Raw genomic sequence first — 17,361 nt, 5'->3', positions numbered from 1 at the left:
TTATGTTTTGTGTCCAGAAGGTAGCACATGAATGGAAGCATGTCAAAAACAGAGCTTTCTCTTAAAACGGGCCAGATAGGGGGAATCCAGAGGAAATCACTTCATCCATTCAGACCGGGCGGGAACGCATCTGTGTCATTTTAAAGATTTCTTTGGCTATTCAAAAATAGCAGATATACAAGCTCATAGCGCGGCACCGAGTGCCGCGCTATGAGCTTGTAGATCTGCTATTTTTGAAAAATCATGAAAATGTGTGCAAATCTTTGAAATATATATTTTTAAAGTGAACATTTTTTACTCAAATCTTTGCTTCTGGGGGTCTCTGGAACAAAATATTCTGAGATGGGGGTCCGCGGCCAAATACATATCATTTCGGGGGTCCTTGACATGAACAAGTTTAAGAACCACTGCTCCACATATGTTTTTTTCAGAAAACTGTTAGGATTTAGAGCACATTTGTGGATGCCTTCCCGGATTGAATGGGTCTTATTTAGTGATATTCTTAACCGAACGAACATGTCAGGTCAGAAATCAGCAGAAATTACAGTCGCCACTGTATATTCACAGCTGGGTTTCTTGCATTGTATACAATGAAGCACCGGGGTGAGTAATTAACACACAATGAATACAGCAATTAACCCCGACATGCATGGAGGTCAAGAAGCATCAATTAGTCGAAAGAACGCCAGCCTTTCACACCGTGTGTGCACGTCCAGACTCGTCGGCTAATGATAACTTTGACTGTCTGGCAGCACAGCGGCCCCTTTGGACGGAAATGCTTGGGTCAGCAAAAACTCAACCTCAGTAAATACTGTGTTGGAAAAAAACACTGATCATTTGGCCTGTATTATTTACTTCTATCTTCTTCACACAGCAGTTGAAAGGTTGATTCTGGTCTGCATATGGTTAAGAATGCACACATACTGTACATAAAATGTGCAAATTATGAATTGCATCAGATACACACAAACCGCTATAGGTTTGCACACACCAGTGGTGGAAAAAAAGTACTCAAATGTTTTACTTAAGTAAAAGTATCAGTGCTGCAATGTAGAAGTACTCTGTTACAAGTAAAAGTCCGGAATTCAACGTGTTACTTGAGTAAAAGTACAAAAGTATTGGCATCAAAATATACTTAAAGTACCAAAAGTAAAAGTACTTGAATGTTTGAAAATAGCAGATCTACAAGCTCACAACGCGTCGCGTTGCGTTGTGAGCTCGTAGATCGGCTATTTTCAAACAGCCGAGGTATGAAATAGGGCTAAAGTGGTTAATGTTTGTTTCATAATATCATAATTTATATCTGAAAAGTAACTAGTGACTAAAGTTTTCAAATAACTGTAGTGGAGTAAAAGTACAATATTTACCTCTGAGATGTAGTGGAGTAGAAGTAAAAGTATTGGAAATTGGAAATACTCAAGTAAAGTACAAATACCTAAAAATTGTACTTTAAGTACAGTACTTAAGTAAATGTACTTAGTTACTTTCCACCACTGGCACGCACGCACACACACACACACACACACACACACACACACACACACACACACACACACACACACACACACACACACACACACACACACACACACACACACACACACACACACACACACACACACACACACACACACACACACACACACACACACATGCTCACATGCCCTCTTCCTCAGACCTCCCCACCCAGATCAACATCTAGCGCTGGAATGTGGTGGAAGGCCATAAATGTTCTGTAAATGTTCACATTATTAAAGGTGGCAAACCACACAAGACAAAAGCAGACCTATAAAATGCCTGTGGTACATTTACAAAACAGAGCATGCTATGTGTGTGTGGGCGTGCGCGCGTACAGTAGGTGTATTTGGAGAACGAACTTAACTGCCAGGTAATTAGGGTTCAGATGCAGGTATGCGGAGCCGCAGGGACGCTCCAGAGAGAGAGAGAGAGACAGAGAGACACTCGCTGTGGCTTTATTACGGCTTAATCCCCTGCTAGGCACAGCCACTACAAAAGCACTCAGGTAGGGACACATATCGACACTAGTGCGGTGGTCCCCAATGATCAAAGCCTTCAGCAACGGCCCTGCCCTGATGCCTTGGAAATGGACCAATTAGGGATAAGTGGGGTTGAGGGGGGCTGGTTGTGCTACATTCCATATACCTTGCTGGCAGCGGCTTCAGACAAAGTAATTATACACACTCTCTCTCTCTCCCTCCATCTGTCTCGCTAACACTCATGCCCAACGCCATCACGATTTGCTCACTCTCTCTGCACACAGCGCATTATATCTCTAAACACAGTCCAAGAAACTATATGGCCACACACCAAATGGCTTACGGCTCACAATTAGGGTTGTTAGCATTTGTTTAACCACTTAAGCCCATATACCGTCACGTGAGCTTGTACGCCGTCTACTTTCGCTATTTTGGGAGAAAGAAAACTTTGCCCAAAACAAGGACACTAGGGTTAATGTGGTCAGCCCTGCCAAAACTACCTACAGTACACAGGGTTCTCCTTTAGTGTGCGCTTCAACTTCATGGAAGCAGACATGCAGCGTGCGTCCCTGCCTTCAGGGTCTGATTTATGGAGCTCGGCTCAGCTCCATGCTCTGCAGGGAAGAGCATCATTGCTCATTCTTAACAGCATCTTCATAGGAAAGGGATTATTTCATCCATTTGACACTGAGTGCCTGCGGTGTCAGTGAGCAGGGCTGGTAAAGACACCGAAGTAGAATGTTGTGTGTGTCACATTTTATAAGATAACATTAGCATAATGGAGGTATATTTCTACATGTGTCAGTCATGCAAACAACATAAACGCATTGACACACATTTAACCTCGTAAAAGTCGCATCTACGGTGCAAGTGACCCACAAAGAATAGTTTGACTCAATTGAGCCATTGAGCACACTTAATGATTTTCAGAGTCAGACTAACACCTTGTGAGAGACTTGCTTAACCAGAGACCTGAAGCAATATTTAAACTATGTGAGTGGTGTGTGTGTGTGTGTGTGCACACAGTTCTAAAGCTCAACTACTGTCCCTTCACCCCGTAAAACCTTGTCAACCTCAGACATCAGGGCAAACATAGGACCTCATTTTAAAATACCATTCTAGTGGTCTCCATGGCAACCTTTGCTAGGGACCTGTTAGCACGTGACCCTGTTTGCTATTTACATGCGTGGGTGTAAGAACAGACCTGTCCACTCGGACAATGGCTCATGCGTGACCACCTAAGACAAAAACACAAACGTTTGGACATCTGTATGTACAATATTGTCTGATCCCTCGTTTCAAGTGATAGTCCAGTGATTTCCCCGATAATTGGAATGGGTGAGAGGATTTAATGATCACCTCCTGAGCAATCAGTGAGTCTGGGAATATACTGCAAGTGGTGTTGAGAGAGACATACTATAGATGGAGAGATACAGTGCTTGTGTGTGCTGATTTGCGATTTGCTTGTACAATCTGGATACTGACACAAGACAGATGCTCAAGGCTGCTCTCTTGTCACTCTCCATCCTGTAGGGACACTTGATTGCTTTATTTTCCGCAGTTCAGTCATTACTGCACATATGTACCGATTGTAATAGTGGCAGTGGAGTTTTTTCAGATTTACTGAAACTACAGCGAACATGTCTATTGAATTTGACGAGTCAGAGGCGGGGAAGAAATGCGTTAAAAACAAATATGTTTTCGGGCCGTGAATGAAAATCTACTTTCTGTAGTCTGCTGCTGCTGCTCTCAAGGAATCTCTGCCTCCCGTGCAATGAACCATGAAATGGAGTCTAGAATTTTGAAGGCTCTAATTCAGGAACACAGAGGAAGCAAGGGAGCTTCTTTTTCCCCCCCGCCCCAACATACCTCAACAACTATAATTCACCGTTGAAATAAAACGCCTGCCTATCATACCTAATGTGCAAAAATCCCTATTCAAGGGATGCTCTATCGCGCCCAGTGAAAGAAAGCAACGGTAGAACGTTGTGCATTAGCTACAATTATAGCTGCTCAGTGACCTTTTCCACCTTTAAACGCAACAACAAAAATACCCCGCGGACAAGTTTTCAATCATTGTACAAAAAAGAACCATTTTGCTTTCCGTTCTTTATGACCTTTAAAAGCTAGTTGACAGAGAGAGCTATGCTTTGTTGTTGATGATATACAGCCTTGTAGTAGTCGTAGCGGCTGTAGTAGTCCCTCAAGCACACTGTCGCTGTCCAGTGGAAACCTTGTATGTCCAAAAAGCGTTATAGCTGTTAATTAATACTGTTGTTAATACTTTTACACTGGATAATAATATTTATAAAACCCACAGACAGACTTATAACCACTTTCAAACTGGCATACCTATTTTGGGCATGTCATTTATAGGTGAACGTTTTCAATAATTTTCTTTTGTTTTTTTTAATAGCGAAAATAGCACATCTACAAGCTCACAATGTGTCGCGACGCATTATGAGCTTGCAGATCGGCTACTTTTCCGCAACACTGTCATCCGACAAAGTATAAGATAGGGCATTAGTTTATGAAAAAAAAAAGATGAAATATGGACTATGGAGATACAAGTTTTCTGTCTGACAGCAGCGATACACTATGCGGCCATAGTAGACAGGCTGTCTAGGCGCAGCTGAAGGCTGGGGACCAGAATAGCTCTGATAATGTATCTGTCATGAATGTGTGTCATCGCGGCCTATTCCATAGTACACAGTGGAAAACGGAATGGCCACAGTGACTGCAATAGCCGGGCTTTATTTAAAGGTGTTGCCATGACTGCACGACCGAAAGCGATATGCCTATAGCTCACATGTGCTATTCAAATACAGCGTATCACCAAAAAGGCTAGAGGTAGCGTCATTAGCATGGCCAATAGCTTCGATTCAGCTTCTCAACGCAAACACGACTAAATGTTGAATTAATCACTGCTCGATGACTCATATATAAATGGATGGATGGGCCCGTCACTAAGGCCGAACTGTAAATCTTAGCAGTATGAAACATCAGCTCTTCCACCCACGCTGCAGCTTCACATAAAGGCAAATTCGATCATGTGAAAAAGAGCACAGTAGGAAAGGGACCCCTCTTGCCCCCTTCCCTCTGAAACGAGAAGGCCAGCTGTAAACGCAGTGTTAACGCTGCTTTCCCACATTTGCACATGCTCCCCGGAGAAGGGTGGTCATGTCTGAGGGAACGGACGGACCGACAGATCCTCATTCACACACACAGCATGAATGAGCCTTTCCCGAAGCAGTAATGTACTGTTACTGTACAGAGTTCAGCCTTTTTGGGCAACTAAAAAAAAAGGCTGGGAAAAGTGCATTAAGACTTGAATATCCTCAACCTCAAATGTCAAGCTGTTATGACGTAAGCACAGTGATTACATAGTACTAAAAAAGTTTAAATAAAAGGAATAACAGCCTACTTCACTCTTGCTTTTAGCTGATTCTTTGGTTGATTTTTAATTCCTCACTGTATTCCCTATTTTAATGTTGTTTTATGCCTTTGCTTTTGTTTTGTGTGAGTGGAAGAGAAAGTCACGGTAGTTAAAAGACAAGAGTCTGATAACTCCATCCGGAGGATTTAGTGAATTATCCTCTGGGGCATGTCGACACGTGGTGGACCCTCCAGGGCAGATCCTTTTGTCTATGTTTATTCTATATATCTTGTATAACCCCGATATCATTCTCAGGGGTGTACGGTGTGTGGTTTGGATGTGATAAGTTAGCAGATCCCCTGGGCTAGTCCACACGTGGTAAACATGGTGAAAATATATTACTAAGGTGTAATATTACTAAGTGAAAATATATTACTAAGGTGTAATATTGACAATTGTGTGAAGATATATTACTAAGGTACACAAGGTACACATGTAATATTGGCAATTGTGTGTGTTGTAGTTGTGTTGTGGCGAGGGCCACTGCATTTTACTGCATTTTACTGCTTTTATTTTATTTTATTTTATTTTTAGTCTGATAACTCCATCCGGAGGATTTAGTGAATTATCCTCTGGGGCACGTCGACACGTTGTGGACCCTCCAGGGCAGATCCTTTTGTCTATGTTTATTCTATATATCTTGTATAACCCCGATATCATTCTCAGGGGTGTACGGTGTGTGGTTTGGATGTGATAAGTTAGCAGATCCCCTGGGCTAGTCCACACGTGGTAAACATGGTGAAAATATATTACTAAGGTGTAATATTACTAAGTGAAAATATATTACTAAGGTGTAATATTGACAATTGTGTGAAGATATATTACTAAGGTACACAAGGTACACATGTAATATTGGCAATTGTGTGAAGTGTGGATATTTCTTTAGCTGTGTTGTAGAGGACAGTGGCCACTACATTTAAGTTATATCCATTTGTGTTGTAGTTGTGTAGTGGCGAGGGCCACTGCATTTTACTGCATTTTACTGCTTTTATTTTATTTTATTTTATTTTTGTTTGCTTTATTGTTAAATTGGTTCTAACTGTAATTGTATCCTTGCTCTGTAAAGCACTTTGAGCTGCATTTCATGTCATGAAAGGTGCTATACAAATAAAGTTTATTATTATTATTATTATTATTAGAGATGATCATTCTCAAAGAAGCACTGTAGTGTGGGACCATTCCCAGATACTGTTTTCACATTAACGGCAAGGGGAAATGTACAATTCGTCTTGTGTGAATTATTCTGCACATTTCTTCTTTTTCTTTTGCAGCTGGGAAAGTGCTCACGAACTGCAGCTCCCGCACCAGAGGTGGTATGTATCCAAAATGTAAATGTGACATCGCGATAGAGTGGTCCAGCACTCCCACAGAGGAGCGCACAGAGGGGTGTGTGTGGCCTGTTTCTTTGACATGGCTGACATCACCATCACTACACCACCTCGCTCTTGTGTTTTAGTCAAGTGCCAGGTTAAAAACAGTGGAGTTAACCAAGAGACCATACGATCGTGTACTCATTTTAACTTGCTTTGATGAAGGCTTAATCCAGAAACGCGTCAGATTAAAGAAAATGGTTAACTGACTGACCGTGTCTTGCAAACCTTCATTTTGGAGTGCCGCTTCCTTCGACCTTAGTGGATTTCATTCCAGTGGAGTTAACCACCTCTTAAGCCCTATTATATACTTTGTCTTGCGACAAATAGCGGAAATAGCCGATCTACAAGCTCACAACGTGTCTGTGACGTGCTGCGAGCTCGTAGACCTGCCATTTTCCATATTTTGAAAACGGTGACCTATAATTGACATGCCCAAAATAGGGACGCCAGGGCTAATGTGGTCAAAGGTCATTGTGTCAGCAGCAGCAGGTTACTGTTGTAAACTTTAGAAACCGTAAAACTGTTGTAAACAGTAAAACTGTCTGACAACCTAGCAAACCTGGCACTAGCAGCAATCATGCCTTAAAACACAAATTATCTTAGAAGGACCTTCAAAACGGCACAGAGCAATCTAAAGAGAGTTTATTATCTCATCGGAATGTCGTCCAACTCTCTTCAGCACTCTGTGGTACAAAAGTGCCCTCTTCATCGGGGTACTAAACAGCAACTTCACTTTGCTAATTGACTTTCTCTGTTCTCTCAGGACAATGCGTCTTTATGACTTCCCCTCTATGTTCACATTGTTGATTACGTCTTTAAGGAGCCCTTCATGAGGACTGCGCAAACAAGAGCTTTCAGCAGAAACCTGGGCTGTTGTGAATGATTTCCTGCATCCGTGTGGGCAAAATGCCAGGCTTAGAGCATGGAACATGGAGACGGAGGATATCGGCTGAGAAGAAGTGTATTTAGGCTCAACGAAAACCTTATGAAAAGCATTTAGCAAAGTACTCTGCCGAGGCAATCAAAAGCTTCTTGTTACAACCCATTGAGACCTGAAGCCGATTCTACATGTCTCCTAAATCTCAACAGTATTCTGAAAAATGTATGTTTCTATATCAGTGGTGCTCAATCTTTTTCATGTCAAGGACCCCCAAAATGATATGTATTTGGCCGCGGACCCCCATCAAAATATTTTGTTCCAGGGACCCCCAGAAGCAAAGATTTGAGTTAAAAATGTTCGCTTTAAAAATATATATATTCAAAGATTTGCACACATTTTCACAATTTTTCAAAAATAGCAGATCTACAAGCTCGTAGCGCGGCACTCGGTGCCGCGCTATGAGCTTGTAGATCTGCTATTTTTGAATAGCCAAAGTGTAAAATAATGCTTTTTAGCTCAAATCAAAAAATGACACAGTTCTAGGTCTTAATGGGTTAAGAAGAGACATAATGGGCTAAGAGCGGTGATTTACAGATTTTGGAAATAAGAGCAGTGATTTACAGATTTTGGAAATAAAAGCAGTGATTTACAGATTTTGGAAGTTACAAAAAAAACATAACAAGTCTACACAAACATAGAAATGTGACGTTCCGTACAACATGTCACACAATGTGAATGTACACACAATGCTGTTTTAGGGTGTCACTTTCTGTAAATCCACATTATTTCTACCCAGGCTTTACTTGGCAAGCCTTGGTAGTATAGAAGCAAGAATAAGTGAAACTCCAATTAACATCCCCAAAAATTCAATGTGTCAAAAATGGAACGTGATATTCGTATCAGGAAAACTCTACAATTGGTTAATTACCACTGAATCAACTTTTTTTTCCCACACTATGACTTGGCAGTGATCCAGCTTAGCTTAAGGGGCCTCAACCGCTACAGTGAAAGTTTCCTTTTTTTCAGGTCATTCGTCTTGGGGTATTCGGTACATTATAGGCCAACCAAGGGCCATCTCTGACAAAAAGCTCATTTCCTGCCAGGTGAGAGTACCGGGATATTAATCATGATTAAATGACTAGAAAAGGAAGCAAAGTAAGTCGTTTGGCGTGTAAGGTGATGAACTTTCCTTGACACTGCAGCAGGAAGGCAATAACAGCTTCAGTTAAAACCTGCCTTTCCTTCAGTCTGTTCCCCCAGACGGACACCAAATCTCTGGAAGGCAGAGGAGAGGAGGACGCCAGCTGCTTTTCACTCATTCATCAGGCGAGAGAGAGAGATTCAGGACACCTCAAATGAATAGTACTCGCCGTATCTGATCAGCTATTTTTATGTTTCGTGTGTGGACCAGTGTTGCCATGTCTGCTTGTTATTATAAGCGACTTTGGGCTTGTTTTTCTGTAAAGTCGCTTGTAAATATTGGTAGTTTGCCGGTTGAGTTTTTTTGGGCTTGTTTTTAAAGTGTAGTTGCTTATTTGGGCTTCCTTCTTAAATACTGTTTAAACCAGTGGTTCTCAAACATTTTCAAGGACCCCCAAATTAATATGTATTTGGTGCCAAGGACTCCCATACAAGATTTGTGATTTTTTTTTTACAAATATTCCACATTTTCCCCTTTTTTCCAAGATTTTATTTTTTGGTTGTTGTTGAAAATAACAGATCTACAAGCTCACAGTTGTGAGCTTGTAGATCGGCTATTTTCAAATAGCCAATAGTGCTCATATGGCCTATAGTCGTTTCTTTTGGGCTTGTTTTTATAGACCTGGTTGCTTATCTCTCTTGCAAAATCTGGCAACACTGGTGTGGAGTGGACCCCAAGAAGAGTATCTGCTGCAATGGGTTACATACGGTTGCTCAATGTTTAGCACTGTTGCCTCACAGCAAGAAGGTAGTTTCAAACCCGCCATCACCTGGATATCGTAAGGGTGCTCCAGATTCTTCCCACACAAAAAAAAAGAAATCCACGTTAAGGACATAGTCCTGCCAGAGCTCCACAGAACTGGCTTCAGAGCTGGAGCTGCTACCTGGGCACAGCATACTGCTCCTAACAGTTAGGATGGGTTAACCCATTAAGACCTGAGGCCTACAAATGTCTTCTAAATCCTAACAGTTTTCTGACACACTTATGTTGCTATAATATCAGTGGTTCTCAAACTTTTTTATGCCAAGGACCCCCAAAATGATATGTATTTGGCGTGGACCCACATCTCAAAATATTTTGTTCCAGGGACCCCCACACGCAAAGAATTGAGTTACAAATGTTCGCTTAAAAAATATATATATTCAAAGATTTGCACAAATGTTCATGATTTTTCAAAAATAGCAGATCTACAAGCTCATAGCGCGGCACTCGGTGCCGCGCTATGAGCTTGTATATCTGCTATTTTTGAATAGCCAAAGTATAAAATAATGGTTAAATGGGTTAAATGCAGTGTGCAGTAATGACGAATTTCCCCCAGGGATAAATGATTGAAGTAAAACTTAACTTAATGGGGAAGCTAATAAACAAAACTAAGCCATTTGGTTGCGGCCGGTCACAGTCCACTCTTTCTCCCTCTGCACACTCTGACCGCCGACTCCATCCAAAAAAACACTCTCTGTTTGGCCGGCAAAAAACAATGTACCCATCTATTTACAATCCTCCCTTTCTCTGCAAAAGACACCCAGGTCTTTATCGGCCCACCCGTCAGCACAATGCTGGACACTTGCCTTCTCTGTTCATTTCAATGGACGGAAATTGGGAATGCAAAACAGAGCACTAGTGAAAGGACAAGTGGCTCCATCAGCCTTCAGACAAACAATGGAGAATCTCCTCGTGTTTAGGTCCTACTTCCTCACGACGCGCAACAATAACAATGAAGCTTCTATTATGATTGAGACCGTCAGAAAGCTGCCACCCATCTCAAGAGTACAGGAATGTCACCCCCCTGCAATGTTGCTGTGAGCCGTAGTGACAAATAAAACACCTTGAAGCTTGAATGTGAACTTTTACAGACATTTAGCTCTATTGCAGGGGTCTTCAATGTTTTCAGGCCAAGGACCCCTTGGCTGAGAGCGAGATAAAGCAGGGACCCCCATTATGTATTGTATAGAATATTTATTTTTTCATGGATTTCATAGGCAGCTTTACAGACTTGTTTCACAGCACCATCATGTTGGATTCATGTTAATGTGTAGACATTTAACCATGCATTAACAATACTTAGTATACCTGACCTTTCACTCTGTACTTAGCCTGCTCTTTTTCGCCCCTATACCGAAAATAGCAGATCTACAAGCACACAACGCCTCGCAGCGCGAGGCGTTGTGTGCTTGTAGATCTGCTATTTTTGGCTAAAGTTCCCCTCAGAATAGGGATGCTTGGTTGAAGTGGTTAATGTAAAAATCACACAAAGATTTGGCGGACCCCCTGTAGTAACTATGAGGACCCCCTAGGGGTCCCGGACCCCCTGTTGAAGACCTCTGCTCTATTGGACTGAATGAGATAACGGTGCAACGTTGCAAACCTAAAACTCTTTCCATACTGTGTGCTCGTCATGGCTATGTATCCTCTAATTTGTTAAGAGGAACCTCTACAACCGCCGTCGTTTCCAACTGCAGGATTCTATCCACTCCAGCAAATCTCTAAATAACACTGGATAAAAGTCTAGACAAATTGACCACATTGCTTCCCCTTTATGTACCGAAGGTTTCTGTGGCTGTTTCTTCCCTATTATGTGCAAATCTTAAAGAACGCTCTGCAGAAATGTCACCGGATAATTAATAGGACATAGAGGATAAGCCTTTTCCTTGTCTTGACATGACAGAAGTGTCACCACAAGCACAGTTGAAGGGACAACTCGAGCTGCTCCCATAACACTGTTTACGCTCCCTCTTCTCCCACAGCAAAGTAAATCTGATGTAATTGTAGGGCCTGGCAGGCATCAAAACACTGACATAGAAAGAAAAGATAATTTGAGCTCATATGGGCTCCTTTCTCTCATTGTGCCATTAAGACTCACTGAGTCAGCAATATCTGCCTTAGGTTTTTAGAAACATTACACGGTACAAAATGAATAGAACATCAGCTAATATAACAACACTGAGCAGAACAATAACAAAAAAAGTTATCTGCCATCTTCACTGCTTATGTATTATTCCCCTGTGAGAGATCTAGAAATCTGTGGTCCGTAAAACGAGAATTTGTTTAACATCCAGGAGAAATAATATTCTCCCTCAGTCACGGGGTCTCTGTAGCCTAGATAAGGATCGTGGGTATTTTATCACTCCCCAGCAGGCCGCCCCTCGCAATGAAGTGTTGGATTATGGGCCATCTCAGGAGAACAAACACTAGACCAGTGGTTCTCAACCAGTGGTCCGGAGACCACCAGTGGTCCTTGAGGGGGTTCCAGGGGGTCCCCAGCCAAATTAATAGTTAGGAACCAAATTGACCCTTATGTGGCTGTAACTCTGAAGGTCCTTACACACCGGGGCGATTTTTTCATGCGAATAAAATGTTTTTTTAAAAAACCTTATAAAGTCAATGCAAGTTTACATGGAGCGAAAAAGCGAAGCGAAAAAGTGTCTTTTAATTATTCGGAACGAGTCCGAATTTTGCGTATATTCGCATATTCGCCGGTGTGTAACCACCTTGAGAGTGTACAAATGGACCCTAACGGGTCCATTTGGTTCCATGTGTACACTCTCAGAGTTAAATGAACACTAATGATGATACAGTGCAGATTTGGACCCCCAGGAAATCAAAATGGTTGAGTCCCTGGCATATCTTTTCAAATGGGGGTCCATGGGCTATTATGTGTCAATTTGGGGGTCCTTGACACGAAAAAGGTTGAAAACCACGTGCACTAGACGATCTCTCTGACTCTCACTGCTAATGTAGCCCACTGTTTTCTGACATGAGAACAAGTCATGAGAGCAAAGCTATGGAGCCATTGCCAAAGCCACTGAAGATAGGGTTGACATTTTGTCAAGACACTGTCCCATGAACCAAAAAGAAAAAACCCTCTCTATTGTAATCATACAGCACAGTACAGATGGAGATGGTGAACTTGTATGATTGTGATATGTAATCACAATCTCTTCTTGGGACTGACTCTGCCTACTGTCATTGCTCCAGGACTGGCCTCCCTGGTCTACGCTTCAATTGGGGGTGACATCTCGTCTCAAGGGCAGAGAGAGGAGAGTCTTGTGCCCGGCCAATCAGAGGCCAGCTGGTCACAGCTCCGTTGCTGAGCTCTCACACTTTTACTCGCTCCTCCTGGGGAGAAAAGCACTGGGCTGACGCCAACTCAAAACTACAGGGTTACACGCACACGCACGCGCACACACACACACACACACACACACACACACACACACACACACACACACACACACACACACACACACACACACACACACACACACACACACACACACACACACACACACAGTCAAAGAGGGTAGGGCTGTGAGAGGGAGAGAAAAGGGAGAGAGACCTTGACCTGCTCATTCCCCTCCAAAAGCTTCAATGTCGAGGATTCATTCAGCTCTAAATAAATACAGCCTTCAAAGGAAGGGATAGTGTAACCCTCCAGCAACCAACACTTTGTTTTCAGTCCCGAGTTAGCAGATAATCCCTTACAAATCTCAAATCTCTGTGGTATTCCCATTGATGGGAACAGCTACAATGAATGAGGAATTAGAGTGGGCTTAGTTTGAATATCAAATTTGGAATACATCTTCCAGTGCTGTGTACTGTATGAGCTAGGCTAAAATGTATCAAGGTTTGGAAAAGCCTTAATAATATTAATACATTAATAATCCAAATTTCAAGACAATTGCCAAAAAATAACTATTATTGTAGTGAAGTGAGTTTCACAATTACAGTAAAATGCATATCATTTTGTCTGATTGAGAAGCTCACAAACGAACGCTCGGGCGCAAGTAAGTGTAGCCCAAATGGACCTTTTTTACACTCATGAGTTAAATTAACACCGAGAAGCTGGCAAGCATATGATGATTCACAGACACTTGAACAGAAGGGTCACCATCACCCTGTGAAAACAAGAGGCACTCTCACGCTGGCTCCACACGGGCACTTCAACAGCCAGCCCTGCCGGGCACTCATTTAGACCCCTTGTGCAATCGATACAGCCCATTGCCCATTCATCACGGCAAACAGCCTGGTCCTGATGGGCTCACGCCACCACGGGCCAGGTTGATCCACCCACGCGCTGTATGCCGGGAGAACTGAGGTAAGGCACTGACAGGTTAGGCCAGATTAGCCACTTAAAACGTACACTTCGTTGTACGTCAAATTGCAAAAATAGCCAATAGACAATCTACAAGCTCACAACGCATCGCAACACGTTGTGAGCTTGTAGATCTGCTATTCTCGCAGAATGTTCACCTATTATGACATGCCCAGGTGGGGGAGGGGGTGGGTGCTAGGGTTCATGTGGTTCATAATCTGCAGATCTGTAAATCTTTTTCTCTACAGGAAATCAGACCTAAGTGAAAATTCATCAGTCTCTCATCTCGTCTCTGCCTCCTGCTCATTGATCTAGACTAGAGTCTAGACGAGCGTCAGCATCAGACTGATCAGTCACCATGGCAGCCCTATTACACACTTGTGCAGCATCCAACAAGGGCCACATGGTGCATGTAGATGTAGCCTACCTCTCTGCCTCAGCTTTTATGCTCTCACCTGATGCTCATCATGATGCAAAGCACATCATCAGTCAGTGCAATATGTGATTTCATATGCACCGAATTACATGCATGGGTGTGACTTTTGATACAGGTGAGTGAGGAAGGTCCCTTTGAGATATGATGAACCAAACAGTAGTAGGCTATGACTTGGCATCATTCCTGTGGAAATGATAATTGCCCATGTAGGCCTGTCACAATTATTATTACATAATCGCCTAATCGCAATTATTTTGCATAATCGTCATAATCGTATCCATGTTGAATAATGTTCATACATTTTCAAACATTTTCCAAAAATAGCAGAAATAGTTGATTGACAAGCTTATAGTAAGCTTGTAGATCAGCTATCTACTATTTAAAATTATTAAATGTCAGTAATTTCTTTGTATATTTAAGTTATTTGTCATATCTGCCCTGTGCAATTTTTGATGACTAAGCCTAAAAGTCAAACATAAATCAAGTTAGTATTCATTATGTTCAATGCCAAAAACACAATTAAATCGCGATTATCTGAGTGACAATTAATCGTCAACTTAAACGTGTAATCGTGACAGGCAGCCCTATGCCCACCATCATGTCACTTGTTCTCACCTTGTTAGAGTAGGGTGGCCGGGCGAGGTTGACGCCATCTCTGATGAGTTTATCCCTGATCATGATCTTGAGCTTCAGCTTGGGATAGATCACCAGCTCTCTCCGGTTGTTGCCCAGCGTCAGGTTCCTCTGAGCGCCCACGTACCCGCCGTTGCGCCCGATCCGATCCCCGTTGGGTTCGGTCCAGGACTTGGAGCCCCGGAGTTTGTTGGACTCGTACTGGTCCACCATGTGACTGGTGTAGATCTCGGACGCGGGGGGCATCGGCTCCAGCGTGAAGTAGAGTCCACTGGCGGTCTCTTTATCGTCATCCTTCAGCCTCTTGACCGCTTCGTGGATCCTCTGCCGGTGGTGAGGTATGTAGACGCCGATCGCGTCCAGGTCGGGGTCTCCGATTTGTTTGCAAACTTCCAGATCGTCGTAGCCGTTGTCCACGAAAGCCTCGACGTACTGGGCGAGCTGGAGGGTCTTCAGCCACTCGTAAACGATCACAGGTCCGCTGCTTGTCATGTTGCCTGTTCTCGGTGTGATTCGGAAGGAACGGGACACACTTCACTATAAGTGAGGATTACTCTCCCATTCGACCTTTCAATCGCATTATAAAGCTTTTCCCCGAAAGCTTTAAGCACTGTTAGTATTGGGGTTTAGATGTCCAAAGAGAATGGTAAGTAACACTGACAGCCAGGCTAAATAGAGTTTATATTAACCATCATGAAAAGGTCTGGTTTCCAAACCGTCAATGTTCATTGGCTTATTTCCGATTTGCATGTAATATATAAGCATTACCGGCGAAATATAGTTAAAAGATTAGCACTCCTCTGTCAATGTGACACCTGTCAATATTTACAAATGAAGGAGATCACTTCAATTCCAGTGGAGACAGCTTTCAAATCCCGGGGATGTCAACTGGTCATCGATGCTACTCGCCCACATTGACATGTATAACCATGTGTTGTTAAAAACAATTACCTCAGAAAGACACGGTGTAAAACGACAGTCATGTAAACAACGCCTCGGTTGGTTGTGTGTGTTGTTCCATTTACGCACAACAAACGTTGCGCCTTTTTAAAGCATTTCCAAACGTGATCCTGTTTCTCCCAGATCCTTCACTGTAAGCGCGGCGCGATCGGTTGAATCAACGAGCTGCAAAGAACGGACTCAAAAAGCCGGTTGGCATCATCCTGGGCAACAGACAGAGAGCAGACCGCACAGCGCCGCTTCCAGACGCCGCCGTCTACGAGTTGTGTCCACCCCGGCACAACAGTGCACCGTGACGAATACCCAAAACGCTCGCCCCAAAACACAGTCGCCCGGGGGGCAAATCCGGCGGGTATTCACCTGGTATTTCCTAAACGTTAACCTCTCAGTAAACGGTGCCAAACACCTAACCTTATTCCTAAACGAAACCTCAGTAAAAACTAAGCCTATCAACCCTAAACTTATCTCTAACCTTATCCTCGGTAAAAAACTAAATACAAGAACCGCTGGTCCGCGGGGAAAAAATGGGGGCGAGCGTGTTTTGGGTCGAGTCTTCCGGTTACCGTCCATCCAACGCGTTCACCACCGTGCGTAAAACTGTCCCTCTGCCATCCGATCCACGCCCCCAAATCCAAGAGCTCCGTTTTTAAAATAGTGATGGAATTCCTTTTTTTTTTCTTCTTTTTTTTTTTTTTTTTACAACTTGTCACGGAGCCTCGGGGCGCACGATCTGCCGGTTCCTCCGAATCACAGACACTAAAGTTGATCGCGAACCAGAGCGAGAGAGCGGATGATGAGAACGAGAGCGCAAAAAGTGTGTCACACACCTCAAATGAGCAGCCCTGGTTGCTGATTTGTTTCACGTCCCCCCCTCGCTCTCTCTCTCTCTCTCTCTCTCTATCTCTCTCTCTCGGTGTGATGTCGCTCTCAGCGGCTCTCTCAGTGTTGCCAGGTCTAGCGAGAGAAATAAGCAATCAGGTCAATGAAAACACAAGCCCAAAAGAAGCGACTAGGCGCCCTTTAAACCTTATGCATCACCTATTATCACAACGTTGTGAGTTTGTAGATCTTCTATTTTCAAAAAAATCTTGAAATAAAATGTGGAATATTTGGAATATTTTTTGAAAGATTCGAACAACACAAATCTCGTACGGGGCTCCCCGGCACAAAACATTTTCAGATTGGAGTTAGCAGTTAGGGGACAAATACATATTCATTTGGGGGTCCATGACATGAAAATATTTGAGAACCACTGGTTAAAATATTAATTAAAAACTTTTGGGGAAAAGTTCAAATAAGCAACAACCGATATTTTCAAGCAACTTTACAGAAAAACAAGCCAAAGTCGCTTAT

At 42.9% G+C, this 17,361-nt stretch overlaps 1 protein-coding gene across 4 annotated transcripts in view; it reads right to left on the bottom strand.

The window, feature by feature from the left end:
* The window catches only part of sash1a (SAM and SH3 domain containing 1a), a 278,249-nt gene extending 261,395 nt beyond the window's left edge, over positions 1-16,854 (bottom strand). For 2 of the 4 annotated variants that reach the window (XM_080452449.1, XM_080452450.1), the window contains exon 1: positions 15,031-16,847. In XM_080452449.1, coding sequence (XP_080308575.1) covers positions 15,031-15,540 — 510 coding nt within the window. In that variant the 5' untranslated portion in view covers positions 15,541-16,847. Of the gene's footprint in view, positions 1-15,030 lie in introns of all 4 variants that reach the window. The other 2 variants (XM_080452454.1, XM_080452452.1) reach the window with 2 other exon arrangements.
* Between the last annotated feature and the right edge of the window lie 507 nt (positions 16,855-17,361).

The sequence above is a fragment of the Gymnoscopelus braueri genome (genome assembly GCF_963280865.1).
Source record: "Gymnoscopelus braueri genome assembly, chromosome: 16".
Taxonomy (NCBI): Eukaryota; Metazoa; Chordata; class Actinopteri; order Myctophiformes; family Myctophidae; genus Gymnoscopelus; species Gymnoscopelus braueri.
The sequence above is the reverse complement of the archived record's forward strand: the minus strand, read 5'-3'. Positions and strand labels throughout refer to the sequence as shown.